At 44.3% G+C, this 16,355-nt stretch overlaps 1 protein-coding gene and 1 pseudogene across 1 annotated transcript in view; both read right to left on the bottom strand.

The window, feature by feature from the left end:
- Positions 1-16,355, bottom strand: part of Slc5a1 (solute carrier family 5 member 1) — a 70,175-nt gene that overhangs the window by 37,270 nt on the left and 16,550 nt on the right. The window contains exons 3-5 of the mRNA XM_052199384.1: positions 4,547-4,651; positions 3,361-3,420; positions 2,288-2,392 (exon numbers count right to left, since the gene is read on the bottom strand). Coding sequence (XP_052055344.1) covers positions 2,288-2,392; positions 3,361-3,420; positions 4,547-4,651 — 270 coding nt within the window. The remainder of the gene's footprint in view (positions 1-2,287; positions 2,393-3,360; positions 3,421-4,546; positions 4,652-16,355) is intronic.
- Positions 8,258-9,311, bottom strand: LOC127696222 (BCL2/adenovirus E1B 19 kDa protein-interacting protein 3-like; annotated as a pseudogene).

The following is a 16,355-nucleotide window of genomic DNA, read 5'->3' on the forward strand; positions in this document are numbered from 1 at the left end:
TCAGGTTTTTTCATCTTGTAACTAAAAATTAACCGTGGAAGGAAGAAAATAAATAAGGAGGCAAAATCAACCTGCTACCAGCTGTGAGCCCCGCCGTGTGTGTCAGAATCGGTGTGAGAGGGATACAATTCTGCTTGTCCCTACCTCCTAAGACACGATTTTATGAGCTTCATCAGTGAAAGGTTCCAAGTCACTCGTGAGGAAAACAGTTCTGGAGAACTGAGTGTGCACACACAGAAAACCACACGGACCCTTCCTCATGCCACATGCAGTTCAACCCAACATAGATCAAATCCTGGAAAATGAAAGGTAACACTCTTAAGAGGAAGGCTGGGAGCAGGCTCCAGGGATAAATGTGTTTGCTGTGCATAGTCAAGAACCTTGATTCAAACCCTCAGCCCCAGGTAAGAGACAGACACGGCTTGTGGTGATAGCCCCAGTGCAGGGATAGGAGGCAGGCGGGGCCCGGGGACTCATGGGTAGTCAGTCTAGCTGAGTGGTGGGCTCTCCATTTAGTAAAAAACCTTGTTTCAAAAAACTGAGGTGGGGAGCAATATAAAAAGGCATTTGCTGGATGTGGTGGCACACACCTTTAATCCCAGCACTTGGGAGGGGGAGGCAGGTGGGATCTTCGTGAATTCGGGGCCAGCCTGGTCTACAGAGCTAGTACCAGGACAGCCAGAACTGTTACATAAAAAAAAACAAAAAAACAAAAAAACCCAAAAAAACAAAAAAACCTCAGCCTCAAAAAGAAAAAAAAAACCAAACAAACAAAAAGACATTGATTTCTGATCTCCATATTGCATGGTGTATAACACACACACACACACACACACACACAATTTTATTTAACTTTTAATAGAAAACAGGGAAATAAATCTTCATTCTCTTGAACTTTACAGCAAATTCTAAGAAATATCACCAAAAGCATGAGCAGCATATTGCAAAATAGATAATTCTGCCAAAATGTTAAACCTCTGTACATCAAAGAATACTTTCCAGAAAGGGAAAAGACTGTCCACCCATGGGAGGAAATGCTGCAAGGAATACACCTGATAAGGGTCTGGAGTCTGGAATATTATAAAGAATTTTTATTACTGAACAAGAAGGCAATCTAATTTCTTACATTTTTTGCATGTAGGCCAGGCCAGAGAAAAATATAATAGAGAAAAAATAAATGTGGTTGCTATTTAAAGGACCTGGTTCCAATTCCCATTAACTATCTGTAACTCCAATTCCATCGGATCAGATAATGGGGCAGCATTCAAGTGCACACACACACACACACAGCAAGAGAGAGTCAGAAAGGCAAAACACCCATACTCATAAATTCTAAATTAAAACATTTCAAAAGTCTATTTCTATAGATTTAACTTTTAAAATCCACAAATAAGTGAATGAGCATCTGTCTTTCTGTGCTTGTTTATTTCATTTACTGTAATGGCCTCCATGTCACCATATTGTCACATGATGAGATTTCTTTCTAAGAGCTGAACAGTGTGTGTGTGTGTGCGCGCGCGTGTGTGTGTGTGTGTGTGTGTGTGTCAGGCTTCCACATATTAACTTGTTGATGAGCCCTTTTGTTGATTCTATATCTTGACCATTGTAAACTAGGCTATAACGGACATTTGGTATTTCTTTTTTTTTTAAGACTTATTTATTTTATACATATGAGCACACCACCATTGCTCTCTTCGGACACATCAGGAGAGGGTGTCAGTTCTCATTACAGATGGTTGTGAGCCACCATGTGGTTGCTGGGAATTGAACTCAGGACCTCTAGAAGAGCAGTCAGTGCTCTTAACCGCTGAGCCATCTCTCCAGCCCCATTTGGTATTTCTTGAATGTGCAGCTTCCATTTCCTTTGGATATATGCTCAGTGGAGGGAATGACAATTCAGATGGCGTCTCAACCCCTCTTTAATCTTCTCTTCAGAGCACCTTGTGCCTACTCTCCTAAGCCTGTTATATTTTCAACTTACAGCACAGTGGAGAACAAGGAGTCCCACTGAGCTCCACAGACCCCTTGGTGCATAATTCAGAACTTTCCTCTAAGAAGCTAGAAGGCTTAAAGTCCATAGAAACTTCAGTTGCTTCTTGGTGGAACAGCAATTCAGGAGAATGAGATGAGCCAATGGCAAGCCTCCCCTCCTGCGCCCCGCCCCTCCGGAAGATGAGCCAATGGCAAGCCTCCCCTCCTGTGCCCCGCCCCTCCGGAGGATGAGCCAATGGCTAGCCTCCCCTCCCGCACCGCACCCTGTCCATCCACCGCTCTGTGATGCACTTACAGAGATCTTGGTAAAGATGTAGAGGAGCAGGGACAGTACGGAAAGGTAGATCTGGATCCGCTTGCCTCCAAACCGCTTCCGCAGATACTCAGGCATCGTCACCACCTGCATGGGATGAAATGGAGCCAAAATGAACAGAAAGCCCAGGACAAATGGGATCTATCCTGGTGTCAGAGCCTCCTCGGAAGTGTGGAATTCCTCCAGGAATTCAACATAACTGAGGAGGCAGATGCTTGCCCTGGAGAAGACGCATACCTGCATACACATATTTGTGTTTGTGTGTCTGACTGTGTGTGTCTATGTTTGTGTGTGTTTATATATTGCACCGACTGTAAATAAGACAATGGGAGTCTCTAGCCAATGTACCAAAGAAGTTGTCCAGGTTGAATATGACTGTCACCTTGCTCCACCAAGGATTGTATATGTAGGCCTTCTCAAACATTCTGCTAGTTCCTTTTTGCAAATTCCAACCACACTCGCTCCCTGTTTTGCTCCCTATACCCTTAGCCTATTGTCTTCTGGGACCAATGTGTCACCAGTCATCAGTGAGCCTTCAGAGGTATAGCCTGCAGAATTTGCCCTATGCCACCTTTAGCTTCCAGTGTATACACTTATATGTCAGGGGTGCTGATATATATATCATTAAAGAGGAGAAGTTAAAGCTATGTTTGATCAGCTACATGTTCAGAAACAGGAGGTGATGTTGCACATAAATGAAGGGGAGAGAGTTGCTTTTCTCAACTGTCTCCCTTCTAGGGAAGAAGGAAAGAGTGAAAACATAGCAGTGCAAGGCAAGAACACCCCCAGAGACCATGCGGGATCCCTAGGGGGATCGGGATTAAGGAGGGTCACTTAGGGACCTGCCTAGATGGAAGTGTAATGCATCTGGACTGAATGGAGCCAGTAGGACTGTTGACTGCCCCTGCAGGCAATGAGGAGCTGTTTTGAAATCTAGGAATGAGAACAGACTAGGATTAGTCTCTGCCATTTGTGCCATCAAGTTCCCTGTGGCCTCCAAGAGGATCAAGTTCACACACGTGCATTTGCTGAAAAGATAAAGGAAAGCTACTTACCCCAGCCTTGATGTAAATAGGGACAAATATCCAGCCCAGCACGCACACCAAAATCAAGGCCTACAACCAAAATGAGGTCAATTCAAATTAGAAGAAACCTTAGCCCATCTCTGCCTCTCTCAAGAGATCCTCAACTGCTATGGGAAAATCCCCTACCTCTTTCCTTCCTTCCTTCCTTCCTTCCTTCCTTCCTTCCTTCCTTCCTTCCTTTCCTCCCTCCCTCCCTCCCTCCCTCCCTCCCTCCCTCCCTCCTTCCCTCCTTCCTAAGGACAGCTTCCCTAGAGTACTTGCTTGACATACAGCCAAGCACGTGAACAACAGTGGAAGAAAACCCAGGACCCAGCCAGACCCCAGCTAGAGGTCAGAGCTCTTATCTCATCCCTGGTAAGTAAGGGATAAGATGGCGTTCAGAGAAGAAGGAAAGGAAAGGGGGAGGCAAAAAGAAGGGATGGAGAGGGGAAGGAAGGAAGGAAGGAAGGAAGAGAATGAAGACAAGAGAAAGAGGGAGAAGGGAGGGAGGAGGGGGAGGAGGAAGGGAAACAGGGAGGGAGTGGGAGGGAGGGACAATAGCATTTCCCAACCTCCAGCATTGTTTAAGTCTTTTAGGACTAATGGAAAAGAGGGGGACTCCTGGGACTAGCCGCCACCCCCCTCCCGCCGGCTCACACTGCTATGGTGCAAACTCCTGGAGTCAGAATCCGCCATCTGTGCCCACTGTTTCTGAGGCTTCCATGACGCCTCGAGATCATCTGAATGGATCTATAGCTGTTTTTTAAGACTGCTATAATCACCTATGTAATTCTTGTGAGAGGAGCAGAGCACCTCAGGGAAGCCTTGGGTCTTTGTGAGCACAGCTCACACAGTGACTGGTGTCATTCTCATGGGACTCCTGGGGAGGGGGATTTTCACAAAAGCCAGTCTTGGTTCTGTCTACACTATCTTCCTGCCTTGGGTGATACATTCTCCTCTCAGAGATGCTCCCTCCATCATTTGCCATCCACACTGAGGTTTCACAGCTCAGAGGGAGCCTCACAAGAGTCTGTACAGTGTTAAATGGCAGCCTTCCACCCCACTGACTAAATAAGAATCTTTTTATTACAAAGTTAACCTGCATCCAACACTTCGTCATAGTAATGAAGGGACTGATGCCAGCTCCCCTGGACACAGGGGCTCAAACATTACTCACGTTCCATTCAAAGCCACCCATGGCAATGCCTGCGGCTGCTCCTGTGCCCGCCAGCCCCACAAAGTGACCACTTCCAATGTTACTGGCAAAGAGAGAGGCACCAATCTGGAAACAATAAATAAATAAGTAAATAAATAAATAATCAAACAAATAATACAGTTAGATAAGGAGGACTCTCAGGAGGCTGGGCCAACACAAGAAGAGACATGTCAGCCCAAATGAAGTAATGTGAGAATCACAAGCCAGCTGAGAACTTGACTGTTGAAATCTGCTGGACCAGTTCACAAAGCAGGCAAGGGCACTTGGGAAATCATAAAAACACAAAGAGAAACTTGGGGGAACCACGAGACAAGTCTGCCAGTCAGATCGCCTGTGCATGTGTCTTTTTTGAACCAGATTCTGAACTGTTAGAACACAGGAAGTCCCATGACCACCAGGATGTCCTTGAGTCTCCTGTGAGGCTGTCTGCTTGACAGCAAGGCCAAGCCTTTCACCTTCCCATTCTGGATCAGACTAGGTGGCTGTGAGGGGGCCTTGTCTAATACAGGCTCTGACGGTGAGTGCAGGCAGCGTTCCTGTGGGGATCGCTTAGAAGCCTCTGAGCCTCAGGCACCTTGTCAAGAAGGAGGAGTGGAGAGCTGGTGGTTTCTAGCCATTAAATGCTTGGGTTTTATATGCTCACAAAGAACACAAGATGATACTAATGATGACTGCTCTCTAATGCACAGCACATGGTGAGTTTTTGTTTTTGTTGTTGTTTTTCACAAAGGTCCTGGAGATGCCCCAGGAGCATCAACCACTGAACCTTTCAAGAACACACAGACATATCTGACAGCAGGTGGAAAACAGATTAAAAGAGTGGATTTTAGAACCCCAAGAACAGGGGATAGGAGAGCAAAACTGAAAACAGGTCTGTGAATGGAAATCAAAGAAGAAAATATCAACCAAGGGTCTGGAGAGATGGCTCGGCAACTGAGAGCACAGGCTGCTGTTGCAGAGGACCAAAGGTCAGTTCCTAGCACCCACACCCAACTTACAAGCTCCAGTTCCAGAGGATCCTATGTCTTGTTTATTCTGCAGACACACAACATGCACAGTCCCACAGAGACACACAGACACACATAATTACATTTTTAAAATTTTGAAAGAATGTCAATTTATTTTTGAAAGAAAAAAGAAAGGAAGGAAGGAAAAAAGGAAGGAAGGAAGGAAGGAAGGAAGGAAGGAAGGAAGGAAGGAAGGAAGAAAAGAAAGGGACTGGAGAGATGGCTCAGCGGTTAAGAGCACTGACTTACAGAGGTCCTGAGTTCAGTTCCCAGCAACCACATGGTGACTCACAACCATCTATAATGGGATCTGATGCCCTCTTCTGGTACATAGGTGTAATTTAGATAGAGCACTCATACATTAAGTAAGTAAATAAATAAATAAATCAAAGAAAGAAAGAAAGAAAGAAAGAAAGAAAGAAAGAAAGAAAGAAAGAAAGAAAGAAAGAAAGAAAGAAAGGAGAGAAAGAAAGAAAGAAAGAAAGAAAGAAAGAAAGAAAGAAAGAAAGAAAGAAAGAAAGAAAGAAAGGAAGGAAAGAAAGAAAAGAGGACTTGCGAAATGGCTCAGCGGTTAAGAGCACTGACTGCTCTTCCAGAGATCCTAAGCTCAAATCCCAGCAACCACATGGTGGCTCACAACCATCCATAATGAGATCTGACGCCCTCTTCTGGTGTGTCTGAAGACAGCTACAGTGTACTTACATATAGTAAATAAATAAATCTAAAAAAGAAAAGAAAGGGAAAAGGGAAAGGGAAAAATGTCAACCGAGACAGGAAGAGGCTCTCACACTCCTTAGGGAGCTATAATGAAGCCACATCCCAATAAACCCATCAGGTGGACCTGAGCGACCTATGCACCAGAAGAGGGCATCAGACCCCATTATAGATGCTTTTGTGGGTGGGGTTGATGAGGGAAAGAGTAATCAAGGCTGACCATGTGAAGGTCTCTCCTTAAGAATAAGAAACTTGGGGACTGGAGAGATGGCTCAGTGGTTAAGAGCACTGACTGCTCTTCCAGAGGTCCTGAGTTCAAATCCCAGCAACCACATGGTGATTCACAACCATCTGTAATGGGATCTGGTGCCCTCTTCTGGCCTGTGGGCATACATGCAAGCAGAACTCCGTAATGATAATTAAAAAAAGAAAAAGAATGAGAAACTTCTAAGTAATATTTCACAGACTAGGCATGGGATAGACGTATACATATACGTACGTGTATGCAACAACAACTAATGAAAAAAGATTATGAATTTGATAAAGATCATGGGAGTGTTTGGAGGGAAACTGGAAATAGAGTAACTAAATTATAATCTCAAAAATAAAAGAAATAATTTTACAAATGAATCTAAAGGGTTATATTTTTTAAAAATAGCCACCTCTTTCTGATCAAAGGACGATGAAGATAATAGTCCAATTTTAACTAGGGCTCCCTCCTTTTAATATCCTTTAAAACGGTCCAAATCAGATGTTTTTTTCCACAAAAAAAAAAAAAGTTACGCCAAGAAAATGATCGAATTATCCGATCCCTGATCCTGAACTGCCATGTTCTCATTCATAGCCTCTCCTCTGATTAATCATTAAGCCTGATGCTGTGCCACTGAAGACTTAATTATCAGAAGGTGTTAACTGAAATACCCCACACTTAAATTTAAGAGACCTCTCCAGTATCCTCCCACTACAGGGAGGCAGCTGACGTCAGGCCTTTTTGGCTGTCCAGATGCCCTCTCCTCACTGTTATCTGTGAAACATGAAATAAAGTCAGGAGAGTTTTGCTGGGAGCGGGCTAGGGCCACGACATAAGGAACACCACTTTGGCTTCTTTCTAGTCTTGATTCCACACCCGCCCCCACCGCTCAATGTTCTACAAAGCCCTGATCTTCTTTACAATGTGACTGACAGCTAGCATTTTTTTTTTTTTTTTTTTTTTAGAATTTGGCAAAGATTTTTTTTTTCCATTTCCAGTCTCTTAAAGTAGACAGATTTGCTTACAGCACAGCTGATTTTAAAGCACATAAACTTTATGAACAAACAATGGGGTTAAATTTAGCAGAAGGATAAAGGTGGCCTCAACAAAACTGACACCCTAGGCTAATGGCTGCCGCCAGACTGTGATCCTCATCCACAAAGCAAGAGGGGCACAGTGGGGACCACACAGTGGGGTTAACCTAGGTGTGCCTGAACCCCTACCTGCTACTTAATCCACATAGCAAGAGTTCCTTACAGATAACCTCAAATGTTTAATTAACCATGTAGCATTTTCATTATGTAGTAGGATTACAAGGCCACAATATTCCTTTTGGCCAAACCCTAAAATGATTTTAACATTACTTTCCAATTCTTTTGAAGTGTTAAGTCTCTTAGCTGAGTTATGATTTCAGATCATTCTTAAATGCATCATTGTTACATTACTAAAATTACTTATACTTTTTATATCTAATATTCAAAGAAATACACACTACAGTAGGCATCATCAGTCTGACTTGCTTATTAATTGATCCCATAGCTAAAATTATAGGTCCTGATTTTGAAGTCTATTCTGTCTCACTAAGTCAGGAACACTGCATTTACAGAGCAATTAAAACACACGAGTACAGACATCCAAAGATCGTGCTAGCTCTGCAGTTAGCTGTCAGACATGAATCCTTAGTGTGGACAAAAGTCAAATTCAATTCTTCACCAAAGGTGCTGCAAGATGCCCTCCAGTGTGGATCCCGAATCCAAAGGCCAGAGGATGAGATGGTAACAGAGACGAAAGAAACCTTCAGAAAGTCTGCGGAGACGATGCCCGCCCTTTCTTCATAACTTGTTTCTCGCTCAGAGGTAGCCATGGACTTCTGGTATTTTTTAAAAAAAAAACACCTGCAGCGGGTATTTTCTGGCTGACTTGACCAACGCCATATCCAGTCTGAGTTTTTCTTCAAGATACTTTCAACTTTTCTTCTTCTCTCAATATAATCATCCTCAGAGTGTTCCTTTTATTTCCAATAGTCTGGGTGTCCGTTTCCACTCTGCTGATGACATGTGGTGTCTGGGAGCGAGATGGGCAGCCACACTGAGAACTCTTGAAGCTGCTTCATCTAGATTCATGCTTGGCATCCCTCAGTAGTTTTTCCATGTCACCATTATAGATACAGATGGAGGCTAAACAGTGCTCCCATTCCTACTGCTGAACCCAGAAGCCCTGAAGTTTTCAGTGGGGCTCTGCTTCCCACTCAAACAAACTCAAGCCAGCCTACAGCAGGCTTCAGCAGCAGTGGTAACCAAGAGATGGAGAGATATGAGATCCTCCTGTCCACTTGGCAATGAGGCCAGCCGGCGCAGAGCTCCGTTTCGCACTTTCTGCATCACTCTTGCCTGTCTGACATTGGCTACCTGTCATTGTCTCCCAACAGGACTGTGCAACATGTGCTGGGGCGGGGGAGAGGATTGGGAGGGGAAATGTATGAGCACGTATGCACATCGTCGGGGGTGCTGTGATGTGCATATGGAGGCCAAAGCACACCTTGCTGCAATCACTTTTCTTTTCCCGCTATGTGGATCCAAGGATTAAACTCAGGTCTTCAGATTTAACCCACTGAGCCATCTCACCAGCCTTTATAATACTTTTCTATATCAATTCTCTCCCTCCCATAAGTCACCCCACCTACCCACATGTTCAGTTACCTCTGTAAAGCACTGTGGTCACAGTCTCCTGGGTCCTCTCTACCGCTGGCTCCCATGAGCCTACCAAGCAGTCTTCCGGTAAGCTCCGTGCCTAGCAATCAATCCCTGTGAGCGCAGTTAGATTTCAAGGCAAATTTTCTCCAGCACGAATTTGCCTGAGTTTCTCATTTGCAGCTGGAAGTACCATCTAGGTACTCACAACACTCGAGAGCCTCCCTGCTCCTACTTCAGAGTTGTTCAAGAGCAGAGATGACAGCTTACCAATGACTGTCACGGAGTTATCTACCCCTTGTCAGTAGCCATTTTCTCCCATCTCACCCCCAGAGGACAACTATTCGACCACCCTTAAAGACAATTTATATCTCAAAGCCTAAAGTCCAGTATGACTTTACTGGAGAGAGGATTATTATAAAGCTTATCAAGTTAAATGGAGCGTACAGGTGGAGCCTGGTGATGATTGATATCCTTATAAAAGGACGAGAGGACACCAGAGGTCTTTTACTCTCCCCTCTGCGCCCTCCAAACCCCACACAGGTACAAAATGAGGCCATGGAAAGACTCAGAAGACACGACTATCTGCAAGTCACGAAAAGAGATCTTAGCAAAAACCAACTCTGGTAGCACCAAATCTTTCAACTCCACCTCTCAGTACTAACTCCTTGGCAGGAGTCCCAGTCCCTCCAATTCCCATCACTAAGGGAAGAACTGCCCCTCAATTGTTTGGACCATTTACCAAGGACAGCTTGCCTCTCGCTGCAATTTAGATCCCTGATAAGACCAATTCAGTTTTCCATAGTACAGTGACTCTACCATTAAAACTTGCACTTCAGTCCCTCGAGGGCACAAACTGAATGGTTTCCTGTGAGCTCCCCCCCCCCTTTTTAAGGGAAATCCACTTACACTCAAAGGAAACCATTTGGCTATATCACTTTCTCTGCTATTAATATTAGAGCTGGAAAGTAATGGAACTACACCTGTCTCCAGAATCAAAACCAGAACTCCTCAGGGTCTGTTGCAGGTTCATCAGCCGGCTGGGACTTCTAAGAACTGCAATGTCTCAGTCACCACCCAGACTTACTGAATTAGAGCGATAAATCCCTCCAGCTTATTTTCACCCACAGTGAGATTGTGGAGCCTGCCTTGAGCATGTTCAGGGCCATCACTTCTCAGCCTTGTTTTAAGATCAGTTGGGGAGCAGACGGGCTGTCTCTAGCTACACAGAATGCTAATGTCAAGTGGACAAGGTTGGAGTGAAAAAAAGCTCCCTCTAAACTCCTGTCCTGTATCTGCATAGTTGTAACCATGAGTTACAGAGGTAAGGTCTGTAACCATACATTTATCATGGGATACTATCATTTCAGTCATGCGTCAGAATATAGCACATGGTCTAAAAGAAGCTTTGACCATCTCGCCTCTGAAACCCCAGAACCGCTAAACCAGAGTTAAGATTTCAAAGTTGGTTTTGGGTCACAGTCAAATTTTTAGTCTTTTCCAGTGGAAATCTGAAGTGACTCATCAGACTGTGGGAACTCCTTCTTCAAATAATTTAACTCCTCAAGGACAGGATTCAAGGATTCTCAGATTGGGCATCTCAGAGAATGACCAAAATTTCAATACTCAAATAAAAAGATGCTCCCAGACTACCTTGGGCCACAGAGCAAGTTCCAAACCAGCCTGGCTATATAGTGACATGTTGTCTTATATGAACCAGAGGGCAGAGAGGTGGCTCAGTGGTTAAGAGCACTGACTGCTCTTTCAGAAGACCCAGATTTGAATCTCAGCACCCACATGTCTACATGGAGATTGTAACTCCAATTCCGGGGGCCTGAATCCTTCACAAAGACATGTATGCAGGCCAAACACCACAGTTAGGCTGTCTGGCCACTGACCTCCGTGGAACTGCCCATCTGCCCCAACATCCCATGCCTAGTGCTGGGTCCACAGGAGTAAAGTGTTGTGCCAGATTTTACATAGGTGCTAGTGATCTGAACTCTGGTCTCCATGCGCACTGTCCTAATTAAGGCTTCTACTGACATGATAAAACACAAGGACCAAAAGCAAGTTGGGGAAGAAAGGGTTATTTGGATTACACTTCTACGCCCCAGTCCATCATGGAGGGAACAGGAACTCAAGCCAAGCAGGAACCTGGAGGCAGGAGCTGATGCTGAGGCCATGGAGGGTACTGCTTCCTGCTTGCTCTCTGTGACTCGCTCAACCAACTTCCTTAGAGAACCGAGGGCTAACACCCCAGGGATTGCACCGCCCACATGGCCTGGGCCCTCCCTCATTTATAAATTAAGGAAATGTCCTGTGATTTTTGTATACAGCCAGATCTTATGGAGACAGTTTCTCAGCTGAGGCGCTGAGAAACTAGAGTTCAGTTAACTCTAGCTTGTGCCACATTGACATAACCTTAGCCAGCACACTGGCAGAGCAGGTGTTTACCCGCTGAGCCATCTGCCTAGAGTTCTAGGTTACATTCTATCAAGCAGACAAAACCGCTTCAGTGATGATATTTATTGTTCACAAGTATATAGGGTCTCTCTTACATTTCTGGTATTTCTAGTTTAGGAATAAAAAATGGAACTCCTTCTACTATACCGTCTGGATGGTCATGGATATGGATGCTATAGGGTTTGCTGTTGTTGTTGTTGTTGTTTTTACCCCTGCCTTAAAAACACTATGAGCTACACGGACAATGAGGTTTCCTTATGACATTTACTATTGTGATACTTATAACAGAAACAAACTGGCAAACATGTTTCCAAATGCAGTGCCCTACCACAGAAAAACAGTTTGATAAATTAAGATTCAAACTTATGAAGAAATATTATATAGCCATCAAATTAAGCTTTGGAAATTTTGTATAGCATGGGTGATAGTCATGATATAAAATGTAAAATAAAGTAACATAAAGACAGGTGTGGTAACAATGTCTACAATAGCAGATCTCAGGAGACCAGGACAGGAAGATTACCACAAGCTCCTCATAGTGAGTGCCAAGTCAGGTAAGCTGTATCAGAACCCTTGTCTCAATAAATCAAATGGGAGATGGGTGTGGTGGAGCACCCCAGTAACCCCAACCCTTCAGAGTGAAGACAGGAGGGTCAGCAGTTGGCTAGACAGTGTTTAAAGCCAGCAAGGGATACAAGAGATCTTGTTTCAAAATAACACAAAAATAGCTTCATATGAGCCTATATACCATAGGATTGTCAAAATATTTAGGTGTATGTATATTCATAAATTGATATAGATATAGATGTAGATATATAGGTATAGATCTAGACAAAAATAAAGATAAAAATAAAGATACAGGCAAATATATACAGATTCAGGAGAGAAAACAGAGTATAAACTTATTTTGATGTTTTTGATTTTTCTGATTTTTTTACAATGGTTTTATGAAATTTAATTATCAGAACACAAGTCTTTAAAGCCTCCAAAGCTCTCTCTCAGACTCACAGGCAGAGCCCGAAGGCTGAGGAGAGAGCTGGCAGATAAGCACAGAACTGGCACTGTATGAAAATGTCACTGAGGGCCAGTGAGACGGTTCATCAGGTAAGGAAGCTCACTGCCACGTTTGATAACCTGACAACACTCAGAACCCAGACGGAAGGAGGAAAAACACCAGTTCCCACAAGATGGCCCCTGGCTTCCACACACCTGCCATGCTGTGTGCACACAAGCAAATACACATACAGGCACACACTGAGTGACTAAACAAATAAATGAATTTAATGTGGTGACGGCCACTGACTGCGAACTATAATCACATTTTCCATGATGAGAAGTAAAAAAGAGAGGTTGGACTCCAGCTTGGCGGACATTAGAGCCCAGAGGTGAGCACACTCAACCTTGTTTTTAAAATGAAAGCAGCACTACATCACCAAGGAAAAAAAGTAATTCAAGCCACACACTGACTGTACCTTTATCTCCAGGACCCAAGGAAAGCAGCAGCGTGTGCCCACCCGGGCCTGCGCACACAGATGCTTCACAGCACAGTTAGATGCAGGTGTTCCCTCCCCTTCTTCAGAGCACAGGGGGAGCTCTCCCACCTGGTTCTTTTTTCCCCCCTTTTACTTTTTTTTATCTTCTTTATTTACATTTCAAATGATTTCCCCTTTCCTGCATCCCCCCTCCCTGAAAGTCCCATAAGCCCTCTTCCCTGCCCCTGTTCCCCAATCCACCCCTTCCCACTTCCCTGCTCTGGGATTCCCCTACCCTGCTGCACTGAGCTTTTCCAGGACCAGGGGCCACTCCTTCCTTCTTCTTAGGCATCATTTGATATGTGGATTGTTTCTTGGGTATTCCGAGCTTCTGGGTTAATATCCTCTTATCAGTAAGTGCATACCATGAGTGTTCTTTTGTGATTGGATCACCTCACTTAGGATGACATTTTCCAGTTCCACCCACTTGTCTTAAGAATTTCATGAATTCGTTGTTTTTAATAGCTGAGTAGTATTCCATAGTGTAAATACACATTTTCTGTATCCATTCCTTCATTGAGGGACATCTAGGTTCTTTTCAGCTTCTGGCTATTATAAATAGGGCTGCTATACACATAGTGGAACATGTATCCTTATTATATGCTGGGGAATCCTCTGGGTATATGTCCAGTTTGCTGAGGAACCGCCAGACTGATTTCCAGAGTGGTTGTACTAGCTTGCAACCCCACCAGCAGTGGAGGAGTGTTCCTCTTTCTCCATATCCTCGCCAGCACCTGTTTTCTCCTGAGTTTTTGACCTTAGCCATTCTGACTGGTGTGAGGTGAAATCTCCTCCGACCTGGTTCTAATCATGCCTGTGACAGCGAATGATGTGACCTGAAGCCAGTTGCTTTAATGCTCTGAGCCTCAATTTGCTCTACTCTAAACCAAGAATAAGAATCTCTCTTAGCCAGTGGGTGTGGTGGGGTACACCTGTATTCTCATCACTTGTGAAGTGGGGGTGGGGGGGGAGGTTGGAAGGAGAGATGTTCAAGACCAGCCACAGCTATAGAGCAAATCTGTAGCTAGCCTGGGCTACATGAGATCCTGTCCCGGAAAAGAAAAGGTCGGGGAGAAAAAGAGACTCTCAGTCTACCTCATAAGGCACTGCCAGATGTGAGGTGCAGATGTAAGATCTCCGAGGTTTTCCCTACAAAGACATGCCTCTGTGAAGAAGTCCGTGTCACTGTTACCAGCCTGTGCTTTTATAGGCTACTCTACAGTTTCTGAAAGACACCAAGAGTTTTCTTTTCAGGCAAGATTGTCATAGCTCAAAAGGAAAATATTTTCAGCTAATTTCATATAATTGCTTTCTTTGATAAAGGTCAAGTCATGGCCAAAATATCCAGAATCGATAACTGGCTCCCTGCCTCTGTCCTCTCCCCTCCACTAATTAATTAATTCGGTTTTTCAAGATAGGGTTTCTCTGTGTAGCCCTGGCTGTCCTGGAACTCACTCTGTAGACCAGGCTGGCTAGGTCTCAGGTATTGCTGTCCCTGACTTTGAATGGACAATACAGTAAGGCTCATATATTCGGAATATTTTACTTCCAAAACTCTGGCAAACATTTAGACACAAGCTTTGTTCCAGAGTCACTATAATCTCTGTTTACTTGGGGTGAGCTCATGTCCTCAGAAAAAATGGCTGTCTTCCAGTCATTACCTCTGTACACATGTCTCCCTACTCAAACACCCAAAGAGGTAGAAAATCAATAAACCATTGCCAACTTCAGTGTTTTCCTATTGGTTTTGGGCACAAAGGGCAAGTAAAGTTGTTCAGTGGCATCAGAGGTCAAGGAGGGGACACCATCAGCCCAGCTGCCAATGTAGATTCTTTAGAATCCTCAGTTGCTGAGGGTCCCTCACTCAGAACACAGGCTGCCCTACACTGGTCCTCACTCAGATCTTCAACTATCTCACGCTCCTTCCAGGCCCTTGACCATTCAGGAGGTGGGTTGGTTGGTTGTGGAACAGCAGATTTTGAGGATTTTCACTCGGAAGTGGTTTTCTTGAATTGCTAACCTTGAATTGCTAACTTCTGATTTTCAAATGCACCACTCCTTCTATTCTTTTTCATTTGTAAGTGATACATAATAGTTATAAATACTCATGGGACACAATGTAACATCTCAAGGATCAGCTTGGGGTGACTGGCATATCCAGACCATTGACATTTTTCATTTCGGGCCTGTTAGATCTTTCTGGTCCTGGCCTAAAACCTCAGTCCTCTGTAAGGTCTCCTAGTGTACCCTTGAGAACTAAGGGTCACCTTGTTTCAGCCCACCCACTCTTGATTCGTATACATTTCCTTCTGAGACCTCACTGTTAGCTAGAATTTTACAGATATTCTCTAAAACAGTGACTGGTGTGTATGAGTCATCTGTGAACATCTATCACAGAATCTGGCTCATGGGGGGCTGTACCGTGCAGCTGTATAATGAATGAAAGAGTAATGTATAAATGGGTGGATGAATACATGAATGAATGGTTGAAGACACAGCTAATGGCGGAAGACCTAAAGATAAGAAACGACCATGCAGGTGTACTCATACTTCCCTGTAAACAAAGGTCTCCTCCAAACAATTCATTAGGGCTCCGCATCTCAGCATTTCTCTTACTTCTATCTGAGAAGCGGGGATTTCCCCCTTTAAAGCTCAGCTCTTAAGCTTCCTGGAACTCATTTTCCACATTCTTAAAATAATCTTTACCACATAACACTCAAAAGACTGTTTGGTAAGGGTGCCAGGCAGCAGTCCGGCAGTAATGCGGGCATGGGGTGACCAGCACAGTGCAGAGAGCACTATTTGTGGTTTCATGTTATCACAGTGAGGTGGCTTTGGTTTGCCTCAGATGTGACTTCATCTTCTGGGAGCCATCTTGCAGATCTCCTCTAATTTCCCTTGTGAAATCCTTGCCCCGCCCCTCTCTCTATCTCAGCTTCTATCCTTAAGCCAAGGTACCAAATACTTCCTTCTCTGGGACCGACCTGGCTGTGAGACCTTTTACCAGAGGGTTCTTTCTACCTGTGTGGGTCACACCAGCTATCATCAAGACATGCCATACAGGCTGGAAATTAACTGGCTCAGAAGTTAACACAAACACTGCTTTTCTAGACA

Source organism: Apodemus sylvaticus, chromosome 11 (assembly GCF_947179515.1).
Source record: "Apodemus sylvaticus chromosome 11, mApoSyl1.1, whole genome shotgun sequence".
Classification (NCBI taxonomy): Eukaryota; Metazoa; Chordata; class Mammalia; order Rodentia; family Muridae; genus Apodemus; species Apodemus sylvaticus.